Here is a 16,912-nt window from a genome sequence, read left to right as displayed (position 1 = left end):
CTGGGGTCCGTGCTCAGCACTTAATCAGGAATGAAAGTAAAATATGTGGTATAAGCAATAAGATGCAGCTTTAATACCACAGAGCTTTGTCATTTTTTTTTTTTTTATATCTAAAGCACAAATTGGAGTGGACATCAAACCAAACATCTGACTTGTGCGTGTTTCTTTCGGCACTCTGTATCCTAGTAATAATCCACTTGTGGCAGCTTGGCGTAGTGGTTACTTAACTCACAGGAGCTGCTGTGTCTGGATGACTCACCAGAAGCACCTGATCCTTGCCCTGCTGTACGCTATCGGTCAGCCTTTATAATCAGCGCCACCTGACTTCGAACATGAGCCAAGTTTTATACACCTACTAACACCAAGTGGATTTGAGGTTGACCTCAAATTCATCCGGTGCTTCCTGTTAATTTACTCTTTGTATTATAACTTCTGTGGTCACTGTCCTGTGGGAACAGAACTTTTGCCCTTAGAATAATGATCCTAATCAGTTTTATTATATTACAATGTTAGATGACAGCAGATAGATGAGAGGGAGAGAGAAAAAGAGGTGCGGGCTGACAAACAGAAGATCCTGTAATCAGACAGTTTTAAAACGATTTTTATTTTTATAGGCAGTTTGTGACCTACATTGTTTTTTCCATACATTTCAAAAGTCTTCTGGTTCCAACACAAACTAACTCTTAGGAAATTGACATTTCATGTGTGTATTAATGATTTGAATGACACAGAAACATGGAAAAGTGGCAAAATAATGCGCTCCAGTGATGTTATTTAATTGTATCCATTGTTGGCTCGACATTTGTTTTATTAGATGCTCTGCTTCCACCTAGTGGTCACAACTAACACAGAATGAAGAGGTCTTATAGCTTGACAGTTCAGGCAGGTAGCGTTTGAAAAGACAAGCTGTTCAATTTTAAATGTTCCAGTTTATACTGAAAGTGTTTTACACAGCAAAGTGTGATGTACACGCAAATGTATTCTTATATAACCGTGCTGCATATGGTGTTTGGCATTTGTTTGGAATAACGAGAGCTGCTAATTGAGCTGTGTTTGCATTTTGGAGGCTGTGAATTTTGTGTTGTAACGTTACTGATTCTATTGTTTTGACAACCCCATATTAGTCAGTGGGCTAGGCTAAATAACAAACACTTCTGTCCAATTCATTAACAACATCACAAACTACATCGTCCACAATGATCGTCCAGTTGAACTACCACCTCTCTGACTCCGTTTCAACATAAACTGAACAATACAGCAGTCATTAAGGGGGAATTAGTCCAGGACTATTATATTACAATGCATTTTATTCACTAGTGTACCTAATGTACTGACAAGTGAGTGTATATTTGGCAAAACCAAACACTCACGGGCATTTGTTTTTGTGCCCTTTTAAAAGCTAGCTAAACACCTTTTAATTTTATGTGGTACAAACTACACACATGAAATAATTACATTTCAATCTGTTCTTTCACAGCGCTGCAGCTGTTTCAAACTGATTATTTTTTTAGTACAAAAGTAGATCCTGGTGCCATAAAAGTAAGCGAGCCAAGCATACTGCACTTTGTTTTATTGATCAGTTTCCATGACCACAGATGAACAATAATACAGTTGACTTGTAGGCAATGACAAAGCAGATTAAAAGTTTGTCTGTGGCGTCCGGTCTCAGTCATAATAATATAGTTACAAGCGACTGAGCGTGAAGAAACAATAACAGGCATATTTACAAGCTTTCCTTCTGTGACATGGCCCCGACACCCAAACATGCTCCTGCTACAACAATACAGGACAACAGATCTTAATTTATTTATTTTTTTAACACAGTCAAAGACGTCTTTAATGTGCCGTACAGCAACCCAACTTCACCGTGATCCGTTTCATTTGAGCGAAGCTTACAGTACAAATCCTGTAATAGTGTAAATTCCTTATGTCTAATACTAATAATTATAAAAACAATCCAGTCTAAAACCCAATAAGCTAAAGAAGTGTCTTGAATCAGCGGCATGTATAGAGTGGACAAATGTGTTTTCAGTTGATATCAGTTTGCTGCAAGAGAAAGGAAGCAGAACGGAGGGTGGACAGGAACATTTGGTCTCTCTTTTTTTTTGTTGTTATTCCATCTTATCCAACTTTATAACATCCCACTTTGTGAAAAAAAAGGCAGAGGCGGAAGTGGAGAGCAAGAGAAGGATGGCCAGAAAGGACGGCGTCAAACCCCTAAATCCCCTTCATCTGTGCTCTCTAGCCAACTCTTAATTGTCCATGTTCTACTCTCTCCTGGACCGGTCCAAACACTGCCACCGTTTATTTAGAAAGCTTCTTCATCCTCTGATCGAGAGCAGCAAAGTTCTCTTCTATAGCCACCAGATTTTCCTTCATGGTCTGCTGCACCTGTTGTGAAGAGGGAAGGAAACATAGGCAGCATTGGAGGAGGTGGTAAGAGACAAGAGCCACAGTAGAAAGATGATTTCAGCAGAAAACAGTTGCTGTGTTTACACTGACACTAGCATTCCAGTAATAATCAGAATAAGAAGTGCCTCTCCAAGTTTAAGTTGGAACCTCTGATCAGAAAGTCTGGTTGAGGAAATATTTTCAATGTAACCATAGCAACCGATTTTCAATCACTTAACAGGGCTATGTTTAACTTTTCCTTTCATCCCTTTTCAGCAACAACAACAACTTTATTTGTTCCTGCTCGGAAACATGAGATTTCACGAATTTTCTCTGGTTTCTACAATTTGTAAATTGAATATTTTGTTGGCTGGACAAAACAAGACATTAAGCTTTTGCATTCGAGACTAAATAATCAAAACAAATGATAAAAACGATGATAAAAAAAAGAGCATTACTTGCAGTTCTGTTGAATATGTTTACATAAATTTGTCACGGAGAAACAAAAGGAAACTGTATGAAGACATGCTAGTAATTACTAAAAATGCTACTGCCAGTCATCAGTATGCTGTTCAGGTAGGCTACACGGATTAAAAAGAAATCATTGACAAGCACCAATAGCCTGTAGGACACTTCACTTTACAATGAAAGACACTGAAAAGAAAGACGAGGACTTTTCTGACTTCAGAAATTTTAAGGGGCACAATAAAAAGAGAAACACTTTACTTGACAAGGCAGTGTTGTGTCCATCCAGCCAAAAGCCTTAAACTGGGAAAACCCAGGGTCATTATTGACTGAGCCCAAGAAGAGGCTTTGGAGAGCTTCTGTCCTCATAATTGAGGGCTGCACTTTGTTACTTCTAGCCATGAAAAGCAGGGTTTGCTGCACACTTTTGTCTACACTGCTTGTAGTGTTTGCACTGTTTTGTATTGTTTGCATAAGCTTGCACATGCACACTTTATGCCCAGACCCTTGTTTTGTCCTTAGTCCTATGTCTCCATGTAGCTCCATGATCTTGGAGGAACGTCCCCTCAACTCGCTATGTACTGCTGTATGAAATGACAATAAAAACCCTCTTTGACCTTTAAACTCTTAAGTGTATTACAGGACACTCTTTACACCCAATTATTCCACATGCAGCATGAAGGGTTACTGACAAGCAGTATGAAGGTTTTTATTTTCCAATGAATATTTTCACTCCAGTGAAAAACTAAACTGAAAATTAAATTGGTCATAAAATAGAACAACAGTTAGTTCTTGTAAAAGCAATGTTCAATGCTCAACTCTAAGATAAACATATAGACTTATCAGAGGTTTATCATATTTTATTACAGTTGAGTTGATAGTTTAATTATTTAGGCTTCATGTATTTTATTTTTTTATATTTAAAGTACTTCGATCTCTTGTTTCTTTTGGCACTCCGTCAGCATCTCTGTAAACTATTAATCCAGCTTGGCGTGGCTGATACTTAACTCACAGGAGCCGGTGTGTCTGGATGACTCACCAGAAGCACCTGATCCTTGCCCTGCTGAACGTTATGGGCCGACCTTTGTCTCCAATACCACCTCCCTTCAAACATGAGCCAGCTTTTTGTATTCATGCTTTTGTAAACCCTGCCAGTGCCAGGCAGACTTGAGGTTGGCCTCCTCTTAATTTGTTCTGTGAAAGACGGCCCATCAGAGTAGTCCTTTTACACTTAACGCCAACAGGAGGAGTTATTTACGTTGCCCCAACGGGCGAGCAGAGGTGTGAACTACCTACCTGTGTTAGCAGGGTGTTGTTGTCTTTCAGAGAGTTGTTGACCATCTGCTGAGTGGTGTCCAGATGGGTCAGCAGTTGGCCAAACTGCATGGCTGTGAAGCAGACGGTTGAAGTGAAGTGAGAATGTAGAAAGATGGAAAGAGAGAGTAGTAGTTTTCAAATTTAAACATGTCTTTGTTCTCAGCAAAAGTGAAAGGGATTAGTGCTCATCTAATCTGAATGTCTGCTTGAAAGATAAAAAAAAAAAAGTTTATTGGTAAAGAAAGATCAGCAGAGAGAGACAAATCTATAGTTAAAGCTTACTGAGCGGGAAAAACTTCAGGAGTTGACTGTGACAGATGGAGGCTGGATGATAAATGACCTCTTTCAGCTTTCAGAAGTGAATTATCAATATAATCTAATGCCAAGGTTCCGCTTTCATGTGCTAAATAATAAAAAGATGATAATGTGATATATAATATCATGCATCTCTTTCTCCCTGAGGGTTGTTTAACAGTATTGCAAGATTAAGTCTAATTCTGTTACCATTCTGAGTCCCCCCCCCCCCCCTCAGTGATTTTCCTGGCCTTTGTTATAACAGATCGGTATAGTTCGGGCTAATTCTATTATCCCTCTGAATCCCATTTTCATCTTTTGTCTCGCAGACATTTCTACAGTAGATGCAAATCTTCCAGACCAAGTATTACTCCCCAGCACAGATGGTGCATGAAACGTGATCCGGGTTCACACCCTGTTATGTTCCACAGCAACATCCTACATATCTTGAATCTTTAATGCCACCTCCCCACCCCCACTAACCTACATACATCCTCTCCTTGAACTCTCATGGGGTGTCATTTCAAGGTTCTTCTTCCCTCACATAAAAGAACAGAACATAAATTATCTTGAGTTTTTCATTGTTATTACCCCTACTGGGGTGAAATCTGCCCCTAAAGCGATAATATTTCAATATTTGCGAATCATATGAACCAATTACTCACAGTACATTAATTTAATACTGGGTAAAATGAACTCCACCACCTCCAAACATCCTCCGAACAACTTCCTCCATCCAGTTTATAGAGTTGTGTGAATAAACTGAGAAACTCTTGGATTGCCACCTTGTAATAAGTTTAGTTCCTCTGTGTGTTACCTTGCTCATGCAGCTCCTTGACGGCGACAAGCCGCTGCACCACCTGAGGTACAGAAGTGGAGACGGCGTCCCACTTCTGCACCACGTCATACAGCTGCGACACCTGACAGGTGAACACACACAGTCACAGACACATTTAATGCCAAGAGAAAGAACTGTGTTTAGCACATAACTGAATAAATGAGGGGAGGCCTGATGATACAATATTACTGGGATCATAAACAATTTAAATCATGCTGAGTATCATGATGAATTTATATTGTGTCCCAAAGGAAAACTTGGACAACATCTGTTTTATCTTCTAAGATAATGTTCTGTTAAGTGTGTTTAGCACATGTCCATAATTTTTATTGCCGCAAAATGGGACTGTCACTCAGAATGATCGACCAACACTGTCATAAACGCTGCATGAACCTGACAAAGAGGCTCAGTCTGGGCTAAATGAAATGAATGAAACAGTTCAACAGCGCCATCTAGTGGACTGAAAACACAAAATATTATTCTTGTATCAGAAATGTTTAATTCACATTTGTGTAGCAAAAAGATCCATACTCGAGGTCTGTATATTAACACTATTAGTTCTAGTTTTATGCTTAATTTTACTAGACATGATATATAAAAATGATATATTAATAGAACATTTTCCGTCTATATTTGGTCAGTAGATCAACACTGACGTTAGTCTGTCACACAGACTCAAGTTGATCCTTAAAGTAGAACCTTAGTCCACACTCAGGTCTCTCAAGAGTTGACCATTATTTATTTATTTTCTGAGAATCTGTTCAAATAGTGTACAAATCAATAAACTAGGGAGAACTGGCAACTCAAACAGCCTAAAAATAACAGTTAACCAGCTCTGGTTATATTTTATGACAACTTTATGTGATCTCACATTACAGCACTTTTCTAATTTTTATTTTTTTAAGAAAACGTAACTGAACAGTCAATGCCAACACAAGAAAATCTGTCTGTAAATCAAGCAGATCTCACAGTAAAATAATAATAATAATTAAAAAAAGTCAGACTCTAATAGTCTTTTTCAAATACACATCTTGCCACTAGGACCAAACTAGCAAGATTATTATTATTATTATTATTATTTTGAGGCTGTAACATTCATAACTCATAGAATCTTCCATTGAAAGTGCTTCATAATTAATTAATCACAGATGAACAGTCTGAATTTCCATCTACGTGAGAATATCACTGCATTTGTTTTGCACTGATGGAAAAGCAAGGATTACCAACCTTGTTTTGTGTTTCAGCATCCTCAATCGCTGCCTTGTGTTTAGCAATCTCATTCATCTTCCCCAGTACACTCTGAAGGGAAAGAAAACATGTCACATGAAGTTATATATTGTAATACATTACCATTTAAAGGCAGATAATAGGGAAAAAAAGACTAAATGTAATCCATCCACGTCACATGTAACCCAAGGGTGTCACAGAGGGATACCACATAACTGCAATGTCCACAGTTTGACCCCTAGCCAGCCAGACCTTAGGAGCTAAAAAATGAAGCTACAGAGGATGTGCCAACAACTACATTTCCTCAATTTCCCATTCTAATTGTAAGCTGGTAGTTGCATTAAATAAGGGCGTGGCCACTTTATGTGACAGGAGGATGCCTTCACATATGCCAGTTATCTATGTAGGGATCACCTGCCCGACTCCGCTTCACTCACGTTCCTCCTCTTTGTGAATTTTTGAACTAGCAGGGAGTTAGACGGACGTGTTGGAGCCAACACGCCGAGCTTCAAAATGATCAGTATTTCACCACTCCACTCAATGCTCCATTAAAGTGCTGCCTGGTGGCAGCAACAATTCTCACCCACCCTCACTCTCTAGCTTATGCTTTTTGGAGAATAGTCACCTGCAGTCTCGCCTCCACTTGATCCAGAGTAGCCGAGTCCAGTGCGCTGACCCTCGCCTGCAGGAGTTCTATAGTGTCCTGATAAAAAGAACGCACACGAGTTATATATAAGCTTGAACGCAGAACTTTGTGTTCTTGCTCCTGCTACTGGCACAGCAGCAACAAACAAACTTGGAAGAACTGATGTCATCTTTGAAGTATGACCCATTTCTCTGGCTGCACATCAGATGCAGACGGTTGTGAATACAGACACAAACTACGCAGAGCGTGCTCCAAAGAAAGTAGTCGGCTTCTTACCATTAAACTAGCTCCTTGTGCACCAGCACTGAGAGGTCCCTGCAATATAAACACCAAGAGGGAAGATCAATTTTAACAGAAAGCAATGAAGCCACCCCCATAATATACATAAATGAAAGTGGAAGATTTATTTTTAATTTAACTTCGTGGATGGTTAACACAGCAAAAGACGCATGAAAATTCTGCTGGTGTGAGAGAAAGAGGAAAATCCACAGAATTAGTGTGAACGAGAGAGAAAAGCATTAGAGAGGAGTCGTGTGTCTGAGTCGTTGTGTACCTGCTTGTCTGATCCTGAGCCAACAGCAATCTCCAACTCAGCTAGACGCTTCTCCAATTCTGCCATCTAAGGGGAAGACAACACATGGTTGGCAGCGACAACAGCATCCCACAAGACACACACAAACACCCACGCACATGCACCTTCCTCCCTTTTTGTCCTGTTTATTGCCGTCAAAGATACTGACATTCCTCTCATGAGAATGAAAATAAATCACGACAAAAACATTTTGTCAGTGCATTTATCCCAGACACTTCAATCACCCACTTCCCTTGCCACTTTACCTTGGCAGCTTCATTGAATTTTTCCTGCTCTGGTCTGCTGTGTAGCTCATAGAGTACCACTCCATCTTGGCCCTTAGCTGATGCTGTTGGTTTGCCGTCTCCTCCAGCACTGCCACGGCTGCCCTTAGCCGCTTCAAGCTGGGTGAGCAGACGCCTGGGGGGAGAAAAGAATGATAAGAAGGCGCAAAAGGATTTCATGTTCAATATTGTTATCTGTCCTGTGTGCCGCTACTGTTATGTCTGTGGCCCCCTCCTCACTCTTGCCTCCAATCTTTTCAGGAACCGTGTTAAACTGCAAAGTCAAGATGAGCTTAAATCTTTTTTTTTTTCTTTACTTCTGTTTTATGACTCCTGACATTCGTTTGTGTCATTGCTTGCTTTTCTCTCCACCTTCAGCTCCACTCACTCATTTCTTATCGGACCATGTGTTCCCTCAGTTCATCTTTCACCTTCTCCAGTTTTTATTTCCCTTCCTCTCTGCAACTCCTTCTTATATCCGGGTTATGGTCCAAAGTTCAGTGAAATTAATTGCTCTGCTCTTCTCTCTGACTGTCTCTTGACTCTGTTTCTTCAGAGTACATTGTGCTATGGTCTCTGTCATGGTTTAATGCCCAGTATTAAAACTTTCAGACTCCAGATGCTCAATCTCTTTCTTCCTTCACTGACTGTCTCCGACCCTTCTCAACTCACCTGGCCAGAGCACCATCTGGGTCAGCCAGGTTGATGTGTGCCTGTGGTCCCAGCAGAGAGTCGAGATGTGCAGACACCAGCTGCTGTTTGAGCTGCGCTGCATGTTGGGCAAGTACCACAGGGGTGAGGCGCTCCTCTGCACTACTCTCTTTCGTAGCCGCCTGGAAGCAGAGGACATTTTTAAGTAACTGAGGTCAACGCAGCAGTTTTATTTTTGAAACGACACAAGTTGAAGAAATCCATGATTCAAAAGTCTGTCTTGGCCACCTCTTATGCTATGTTTACAGTGAACATATGGCTAGTGCCAAAAAACTGGCCTAACTAGCCAGCTATCGAATTCCCAGGGAGATCATTTCTGAGTTAAGGTGTATTTGGACAAAAATATATCTGAACTATGTAAATTCAAGTAAGTGTTCAGATGTTTTCATCCCTTCCTTAATACATATTCAGTAGCTTAATCTCCGCAATAACCCTGACACTCTGAAAAATACCAGAATTGTCCTTTATGCTGCTGAGCACACAAATTTTAAAGTTATTTTGGCACAATATGATAAATGATCCTATTATTCCTTAGTCAATCTCTTTTACAATCTAAGTGAATGCTTCACAGTCAAGCATGCAAAATGTGACTTTTTTGTATTCGCTTCATCTACCCTGATGGATGACAGCACATTACTTGGAGAATGTCAACTGCTCCAAGGAGACATTTTATAACATTAGATTTAGAGAAAGTAGCAGAAAGGCTGCATGTTCTGTCAGCTCAACCTGCATGAGGTCAAAGGATACCATCGTATCAGCGGCTATGTTGCATCTTAAATTACAATTTGGTGCTGGATGCACAGTGTCTCTGCTCTGTTGCATCCAAATTTAATTAAATGTCTCAGTTGATAGTCTGAAAAGGAGGTCTAATCTAAAGGTTGGTATAATCTTACATGATTACATGGAATTAAAATCAAGACTGGATAATAGGAGAACACTATAATTTGTGTACCATTTTGGGAAAAGGAAAGCTGTTTTGTGTGTGTGTGTTTGTATTGCTGGCAGCCCACCTGGATGGCGTCCACCTCCTGAGTGAGTTCCTGGATCTCGTTCACCAGACGCTGATACTTCTGCTGGGGCGTCTCCTTCACTCCACAGCCCTCTCCAAGCTAAACAAAGATGAGAGAAGTGGTATGAACATTACACAAGTGAGTCTAGTAGAGAAAAAGCAGCAGAGAGAAAAACGATCAAACAACACGCTCATCCTCTCAGGCTTTTTGACTTTATCAGAAAACACATGTAGTAGGTGGAAGAAAAATGGATCACCTTCTGAAAATTTAAAAAGTGAAATAATGGATTTCTGAACAGAACATACTCACAATTTCAAATTCTCCCGACTCATAGCCCACTCTTCTGCTTTTACTGATTCTGTCGGAGAAGTCTGTGAAGAAGAGAGGAATGCGTTGTCAGAGGAACTGGGTAACAGCCGACAGGTGTTGATATGAATGACCATCTGTTTTGTTAGAGCAGTAATAGAAGGGAATGGAATATTTTGAGAGGTTGTCTACACGTTCTGTATTTAGAGTTTAATTTCTCTTGTAAATTTCAAGTAAATGTATTTAGGAAAACCCTTTTTTAAAATGACAGTAACTGAAAACAAAACTCAAAAACCACACTGATGAAGGCAAGACAGACAAAGCTGCACTGTGGAAAAAATTACAGAAGCACTTATTCTGGCATCCGTTACAAATCTTAGCCATAATTGTAATTATTGTTTATTATTCCACTGACTGTTTACACCATATTTAACTATAAGAAATGTTGTATTATATGTACCTTAAGAAGTGGTTACAGTCTATAAATCGGACAAAAAAACAATCAGAGCCAACAATGAGGGAGGAAACATGATTTCACAATTACTTTGTTCTATTTCAGTGAGTAATTGACACAGTATGCTACATGAACTTAATCAGTTCGGTTTGTGTTCACATCGAGATAAAGTCCTGACGCACAATAAACACTACGAGCATGCAAGCAGTTTTGCGATTGATTATAATTTGTGCTCAATCATAATCCTGTTACTCATATACTTGAACCACACAACAGCAATAAATGCCAGTGCCCATACTCGCTGCTGATGCTCCATGTGCGATGCAATTATTTCCTGTGATTGAATTTGCCTAAAAATTATGACTAATCACGAAAGTGTTGAGGCCGTGTCATAAGTTTGTCTTGAATAGAACCAACATATTGGATCAATTACTCCCTGAGTCATTGATCTTGTGGCACAAGCTCAGGACGTGAAAAGAAGCTTAGTCATTCTCTTAATATTTTTCAATTTCCAAGTTCATTAATTTCTAAAGAAGATCAGGATTTCCCATACAATGCTAATACTACAGCGGCCCGCCAGGATCTAATATACTCTGCCATGGTCTCATAACAAATGGGAAATATTTTTGCACGTCTCAAACAACGTTGTGCTGGCGTTGTTTTTTTCTTATTGTTCCTGGAAGCATCTGTTTAACCTGACGGAGTGAACGGCACGGACAACATGCAGGACTCACGTAGCATGTGAAGGTATTTGTGTTGTTCACTAATAAAAATGGACATTACACCCCCACTTTTTAAATTTTTTTAGACCATAGAGATCTAAAATTATTTTAAGAGAGTTGGTCAAAAAGACTCCAGACGTAACGTGAACTATGCCACGTCTCAACAGCATTATGTTTAGTATTCATGTATAGATACTGCACAGGCTGCTGCTAATTGTCGCTAAATTAATGACAGACTGATAAAAAAAAATAATTATTCTATGTGCAGACATTTCACATACTGTATGAATTGTTTTTAATAGCGGGATAGTATCATAATTTGAGGTTTGTTTTTTTTACTATGACAGTATACCCTCCCCCCACCCCCAAAAAAAATGTAATAAAAAAAATCTTGTGGGAAACACTGAAGATGTAGATCTTTAAAAGGCTAAAATATTTCTCATTCCCAAAAATAAGGTGGGAATGAGAAATAAAGTCATCCAGTGCAATGATGCGGCTGTTTAAGTACATTATGGGAACCATTACCAGGCTCTTTGAAGCAGGTAATTTGTCCATTTGCACTCTAGAATAATTCAAGTTAACACCGTGTAATAAGAAAGGGGTTTATCTTCCACTACAAACTGACCGAGTCCCTTGGTGTTGACATGCTTGTCTTTGAACTTGTCATAGGCTGCATTGGGGTTGACCACAATCCTCTCCACGCTGTCGCTGCAAAGCTCCTCCTGTCATTGAAACAGCGGGAAATGAAGTCAGATAACCATGAATTAAATCGTAAATGCATGAAAGGCTTTAGAGAAAACAAAGATTAAAAAAATAAATAAAAAGAGCCTCGGCTTACTGAACCAGTGAGCCGAAAGTCGCTTGAAATAATTTCTGGCAGGTCGGGTAAGACAAAGTGTGATAGGAAAACCTGTGCTTGATCACTGCCCCGAAATGTGATTTAAAAGATTTAAGCATTTTATTGCTTATCAAGGTCAGATACCCTCTGAAATTAAAAAAAAAAGCCATTGCAGCCATAAATTATAAAAATCTTCACATTCATTATTTGAGGTTTTCTTTTGGAGAATTTCAACTTAATTTGGAGGAGCGACAAGAGAATAACGATGTAAATTGATGCATGTCAAAGTCACAGTTTTGCCTAGGATTAAGTGTAGAGTCTTAGGACCATCTGTAAAAGGTTTCAACTTTTACATATGTATATATATATATAACAAAAAGTCCATGTGTGCTTCACTGTAGGTTCATTATAGTAAAACAATGTTAGGTTAATGAAAGCGTCAGACCCACAGCTAGAAGTCATTAACACTTTCTCTTCTAAATAAAAGCTCTTTGATTAGTGATTCTGGGGAGCACAAGATTACACTTGATCAAAACTTTCTAGTGATCAGTTATGATGGCGCAGAGACTATGGGTAGGATTAAAAACACAACGGACACATAGATGCATAACATGGGTGGGCTCACGCACAGATTGGAATAAAAATACACACAAAACACAAGACACTTAGACAAGATGTCGGGCGGAGGAGGATGGGGAGGAAGAGGAGGAGTTAGTCAGGCGCTTACCAGCTCCTTGGGTTTCCAAAGAGAGTTAGAGAAAATAACGGAAGAGCAGAGGGAGAGAAAAAAGTAGGGAGGGAGAAAGAGAGAGAGAGAGAGAGAGAGAGACAACACAGATTAATGTGGTTATCACATGCCATGCACACAACAGGAACAGTTGGCCAGGGTCGGGGACAGATAAGAAAGAAAGCAGTGTTCTGAGAGTTGCTGCTAAAAAAACCCTGGAGACACTTCAGACAGCTTATGATGTCTCCAGTTCTTTCTCTCTTCCCCGAGACAGGGTGGTAAGATGGTCTGCGAACCGTGCTGTATTTTATAACGAAGAGTCTGGTGTTTAAAAAAACAACAACAATCCCATCGGTCAGAATCAAGTGTATTGGGTGGTTTAAGGGTGTCTAAGACAACGTAAAAGGCCTGAATTACCTAAAATGCATTCTGTTGCCGTTATCAATCATCACATCATTCAGTTGGAGTTCTTAGTAGCATGCACTTCATCCAAAATGAATCAGCTTGACTGAACCAAAGCAAGTGGTTAACTATGAGGGGTGAATGATAAGTTTGTGGGCTAAGGTAGAACACATTTTTTCAAAGTAGTCCCCTCCTACACTTACACACTATGCTGGCTGTCTATCAGCATCTGAAACCCTTATTTGTAGAAGTCTTGGACCTCTAGGCAGCAGTGAGGACGGCGTCGGCTCTATCCAATGGCGACCACTGAACTCCTTTTTCTTAAAATCCAGCACCCTCCCCTTGTGCTGCTTGTACCTCGCCCTTGAAACAGAGGTAGCAGATGTCTGCACAAAGACAGATGTTGTCCATTTTCTCTAAACAGTGCTGACTTGCAATTTTCAATTACCTAAACAGAAATACTGAAAAACCTTCAGCAGCTGAACCACATGTGCATGTATCAAGAGCAGTATAACTCCTTTCCTTCTATCTTAGACCGCGAACGTATCAATGACCCCTCATATATCCAAGATAACGCCTCTGTAGATTGTGTGATTTTGGACTTTCCCAAACAAACAATGATGAATTGCTCTGCTACATATGTGTAGCGATGGCCAACTGAAGGCTTTGGTGACCAAAGAAAGCCTGCATTAAAAGAAGGCGCAAAGAAGCGATAAAATAAATCCAACTTCCATGTATGTTTAACTTAGGTTACAGCACTACAGACTGCAGCCCGCTGTGACTGAATTAATTTAACGGGAAAAACAAGTAATTTTATATTGACAGAGGAGCTATCATCTCAACATGGATCAATCATATAGCTCATAACGCCATATAGAATTATATGTATTATTTGCATCTCTGATGATGGAGAACACACACAAAACATAGTTTTTGATCAAAGTACCAGAGAGAAATCAAAACCAAAAGGTAAATCTTGCGAGTGTAATAGCCAAGGCTTACGTTTTTCTGGTCACATTTTCAAAATATGGCAACACCACAGGTAGACTACACAGGCTGGCATATTTCTGCTTCGTTTTCTTTTTTTTTTTGGGTTAAACCCAGACACGTTTATCGAACAGTCTCAAAATTTACAGTCCACTGCACATTGCGACTGAGATTTCATGATATTACAGTCATCTTGCATAGTGTGGCATGCAATGATCCTGCAAGAAGTAATCATACAGTGTACAGAGGCCTTGAAAAAGTCCAGTTAGTCAGAATAGTGTGGTTAGCCGGGAAGCAAATGTTAGAACATGAAAACAGGTTAAAAATGGAAGTCTGCAGAACAAATACGCAAACACCTTTCTTTCTCCTGTCCAAGATTCACACTCACAGATGCACACTAAAGCCTTCGCTACTCTGTCGAAGCATGACCCAGTGAAAGAGTGAATTAGTTCTCCTTGAAGACCCATCAACACCATTATGCCCTTAAAAGTGCAAATCAGCAACCAAAATAAGGGGGAAAAGAATCAATTCCTTGCACATCAAAACAATCATTCATTCATTCATCTTCTGTAACCGCTTGTCCTGTGAAGGGTCACGGGGGTGGGGTGGGGGGTGGAGCCTATCCCAGCTGTCAGCGGGCGAGGGGCGGGGTACACCCTGGACAGGTTGCCAGTTTATCGCAGGGCTAACACAGAGAGACAGACAACCATTCACACTCACACGCACACCTACGGCCAATTTAGAATCACCAAGTAACCTAACAAGCATGTCTTTGGACGGTGGGAGGAAGCCGGAGTCCCCGGAGAGAACCCACGCAGACACAGGGAGGACATGCAAACTCCACACGGAAAGGCCCCAGTCGGCCTGGATTTCAAAGCAATCAGAAACTGATTAATTATAGAGCACAGAAAAGGCCACATCATCGATCCATTTCTCATTTCATCCCAATTAATGGAGGTAGAAAAAGTGGAGATCAAAAATGAATAAATAAAAAAAAAACATGCATAAAAAGGCATTGAGCTCACTGAGAGAAAAACGGAGCCAATCTTACTTGTACAAACTAGGGTCCCGGGAGGGTTGGGGGGGAGTCAAAACAAGGGAGAGGGAATGGGGAGAATGAATGTGGAAACATGGAAGGGAAAATGCCAATTAGGTTTCACTCAGCTGGTCAGTAAACACCCCAGACATGTTTAAATGCAAAGTCAGACCCGACTCCTTCAACTGCTTACAATGTGAACTGTTAAGTAGGACTGAAAACCACAAAAAAAACACATCGCTAACACTAAACGGCAGTCAGAAGAGCCTCATTTCTAAAAGTCACAAGATGATCACCATGACATACACATGCACTGTATCATTCATTCCCCGATACCTATAAATAGAGCTTGGAGGAGACTTCAGGAGAGGCTTTTTTTCCCCAATCATGTCCTTGTCTATTAATTGTCTCCAAATATACACTGACTTGCCAGTTTATTAGGTGCACTAAGGAAAATAAATGCACTCTAATATAACAGTCCTACACTAAATCGTAGTGCTCAATTCAAAATAGTTCAACAGCACCACAAACTACATCCTCCAAAATGATCATACTGTTGAATTACCACCTTTCTTACACAGCTACATCATAACCTGCACATGGAAGACAGTCACGAGTGGGGATTTAATGCGATACTGTTATACAAGTCATTCATTTTCACTAGTGCACCTATTATTTTTGGCAAGTGAGTGTAACGAAGCATATATTGTAAATGTTGGAGATAAATTTGTTGAATAATAACAAAAAACTATAAGTGATTTAGAAACGTAAGCTTTATCCATTAAACATTAATAAATTAGTTAGTGAGGAGACAGCACAATGCACTGGCACCACAGGTTTCATAGCTAACAACACAATAATTAGGTGACCATAAACTATTTAAGTGCATTACTTTGCCTTGTAAATTAGGTAGTCAAGTAATTGTGTAGTTAGTTGATGAATGATGGCATAATGCACAGCGATTACAGTAAATATATCTATACTCGTCCTTTTATGTTAGGTGTAAACACTTGTTTGCTAGTTAGCTTTATGTGCAGGGAATTAGCCGACAGTGAGCAATCGTTTAGGACACAACTTACCGACTCAAACTGAGCCTGGTCATCTTCTGGAAGGTCACCGGTCTCGTAGACGTCCGGCTCGTTAAAGGCCTATTGAAACAAGTAGGTAAACAATATATAACACGATTAGACATGTCCCGTTCATTACCGCTAGCCTGGCCAACGCCCCGGCCCAAGCCACAACAAGACTTTGCTAGCTAGCCCTTCCTCTGTGGTGGCTTACAGCACAAAATGTTCCGTTGACTGGTAAATTAGCAACTGTAAAGCTACAATTATTAGCGTTTGTTGTGCAGTTATTACAAACAATAAGCAAAACAATGGGGTGTGTGCTGTTAGCTAACTTAGCTGTCACATCTTGAAGCTGGCACTGCTTAAATATAGCAGTCTAGCTATCTGCCCGTTAGCATTAGCCACTTACAATTCCTGGCAAGTTTGCGTATTTAGGGTCAGCCATTGTCAGCGGGAGGCAAGAACGACACCAACAAACCACGACTGAATATAACAACAGTCTTTAAAACGTGTAAATTATCGATGGACTGAGTCGAGATGCGACAAAAGCTAACGATGGATGAGCCAGCAGTCTCTCAGCCGGCGGAGCTATCCAGGCTGATGTGGTCACTAGCTTGAT

The 16,912-nt window shown here is 40.1% G+C and overlaps 1 protein-coding gene across 1 annotated transcript; it reads right to left on the bottom strand.

The window, feature by feature from the left end:
• Positions 1-632: 632 nt before the first annotated feature.
• On the bottom strand, positions 633-16,893 carry dctn2 (dynactin 2 (p50)). The gene is made up of 14 exons (XM_084542722.1): positions 16,703-16,893; positions 16,306-16,374; positions 11,862-11,958; positions 10,064-10,125; positions 9,755-9,853; positions 8,706-8,866; positions 8,016-8,169; positions 7,732-7,797; positions 7,455-7,493; positions 7,158-7,235; positions 6,533-6,604; positions 5,285-5,387; positions 4,153-4,244; positions 633-2,391 (listed from the first exon to the last, which is right to left on the bottom strand). The coding sequence occupies exons 1-14, from the start codon at positions 16,736-16,738 to the stop codon at positions 2,305-2,307; spliced, it is 1,215 nt and encodes a 404-aa protein (XP_084398848.1). The 5' UTR covers positions 16,739-16,893; the 3' UTR covers positions 633-2,304.
• Between the last annotated feature and the right edge of the window lie 19 nt (positions 16,894-16,912).

Source organism: Chelon labrosus (assembly GCF_963514085.1).
Source record: "Chelon labrosus genome assembly, chromosome: 4".
NCBI lineage: Eukaryota > Metazoa > Chordata > Actinopteri > Mugiliformes > Mugilidae > Chelon > Chelon labrosus.
Note: the sequence above shows the minus strand (reverse complement) of the source record. Positions and strands in the feature narration are given on the sequence as shown.

Excerpts from the sequence above, each read along its gene's own strand:
- dctn2 (XM_084542722.1), bottom strand. The coding sequence starts at position 16,738 with ATGGCTGACCCTAAATACGCAAACTTGCCAGGAATT. Across the intron at positions 16,375-16,702 it reads ACGCAAACTTGCCAGGAATT|GCCTTTAACGAGCCGGACGT; the intron begins GTAAGTGGCTAA and ends TTGTTTCAATAG. Across the intron at positions 8,170-8,705 it reads CCAGATGGTGCTCTGGCCAG|GCGTCTGCTCACCCAGCTTG; the intron begins GTGAGTTGAGAA and ends TTCTCCCCCCAG.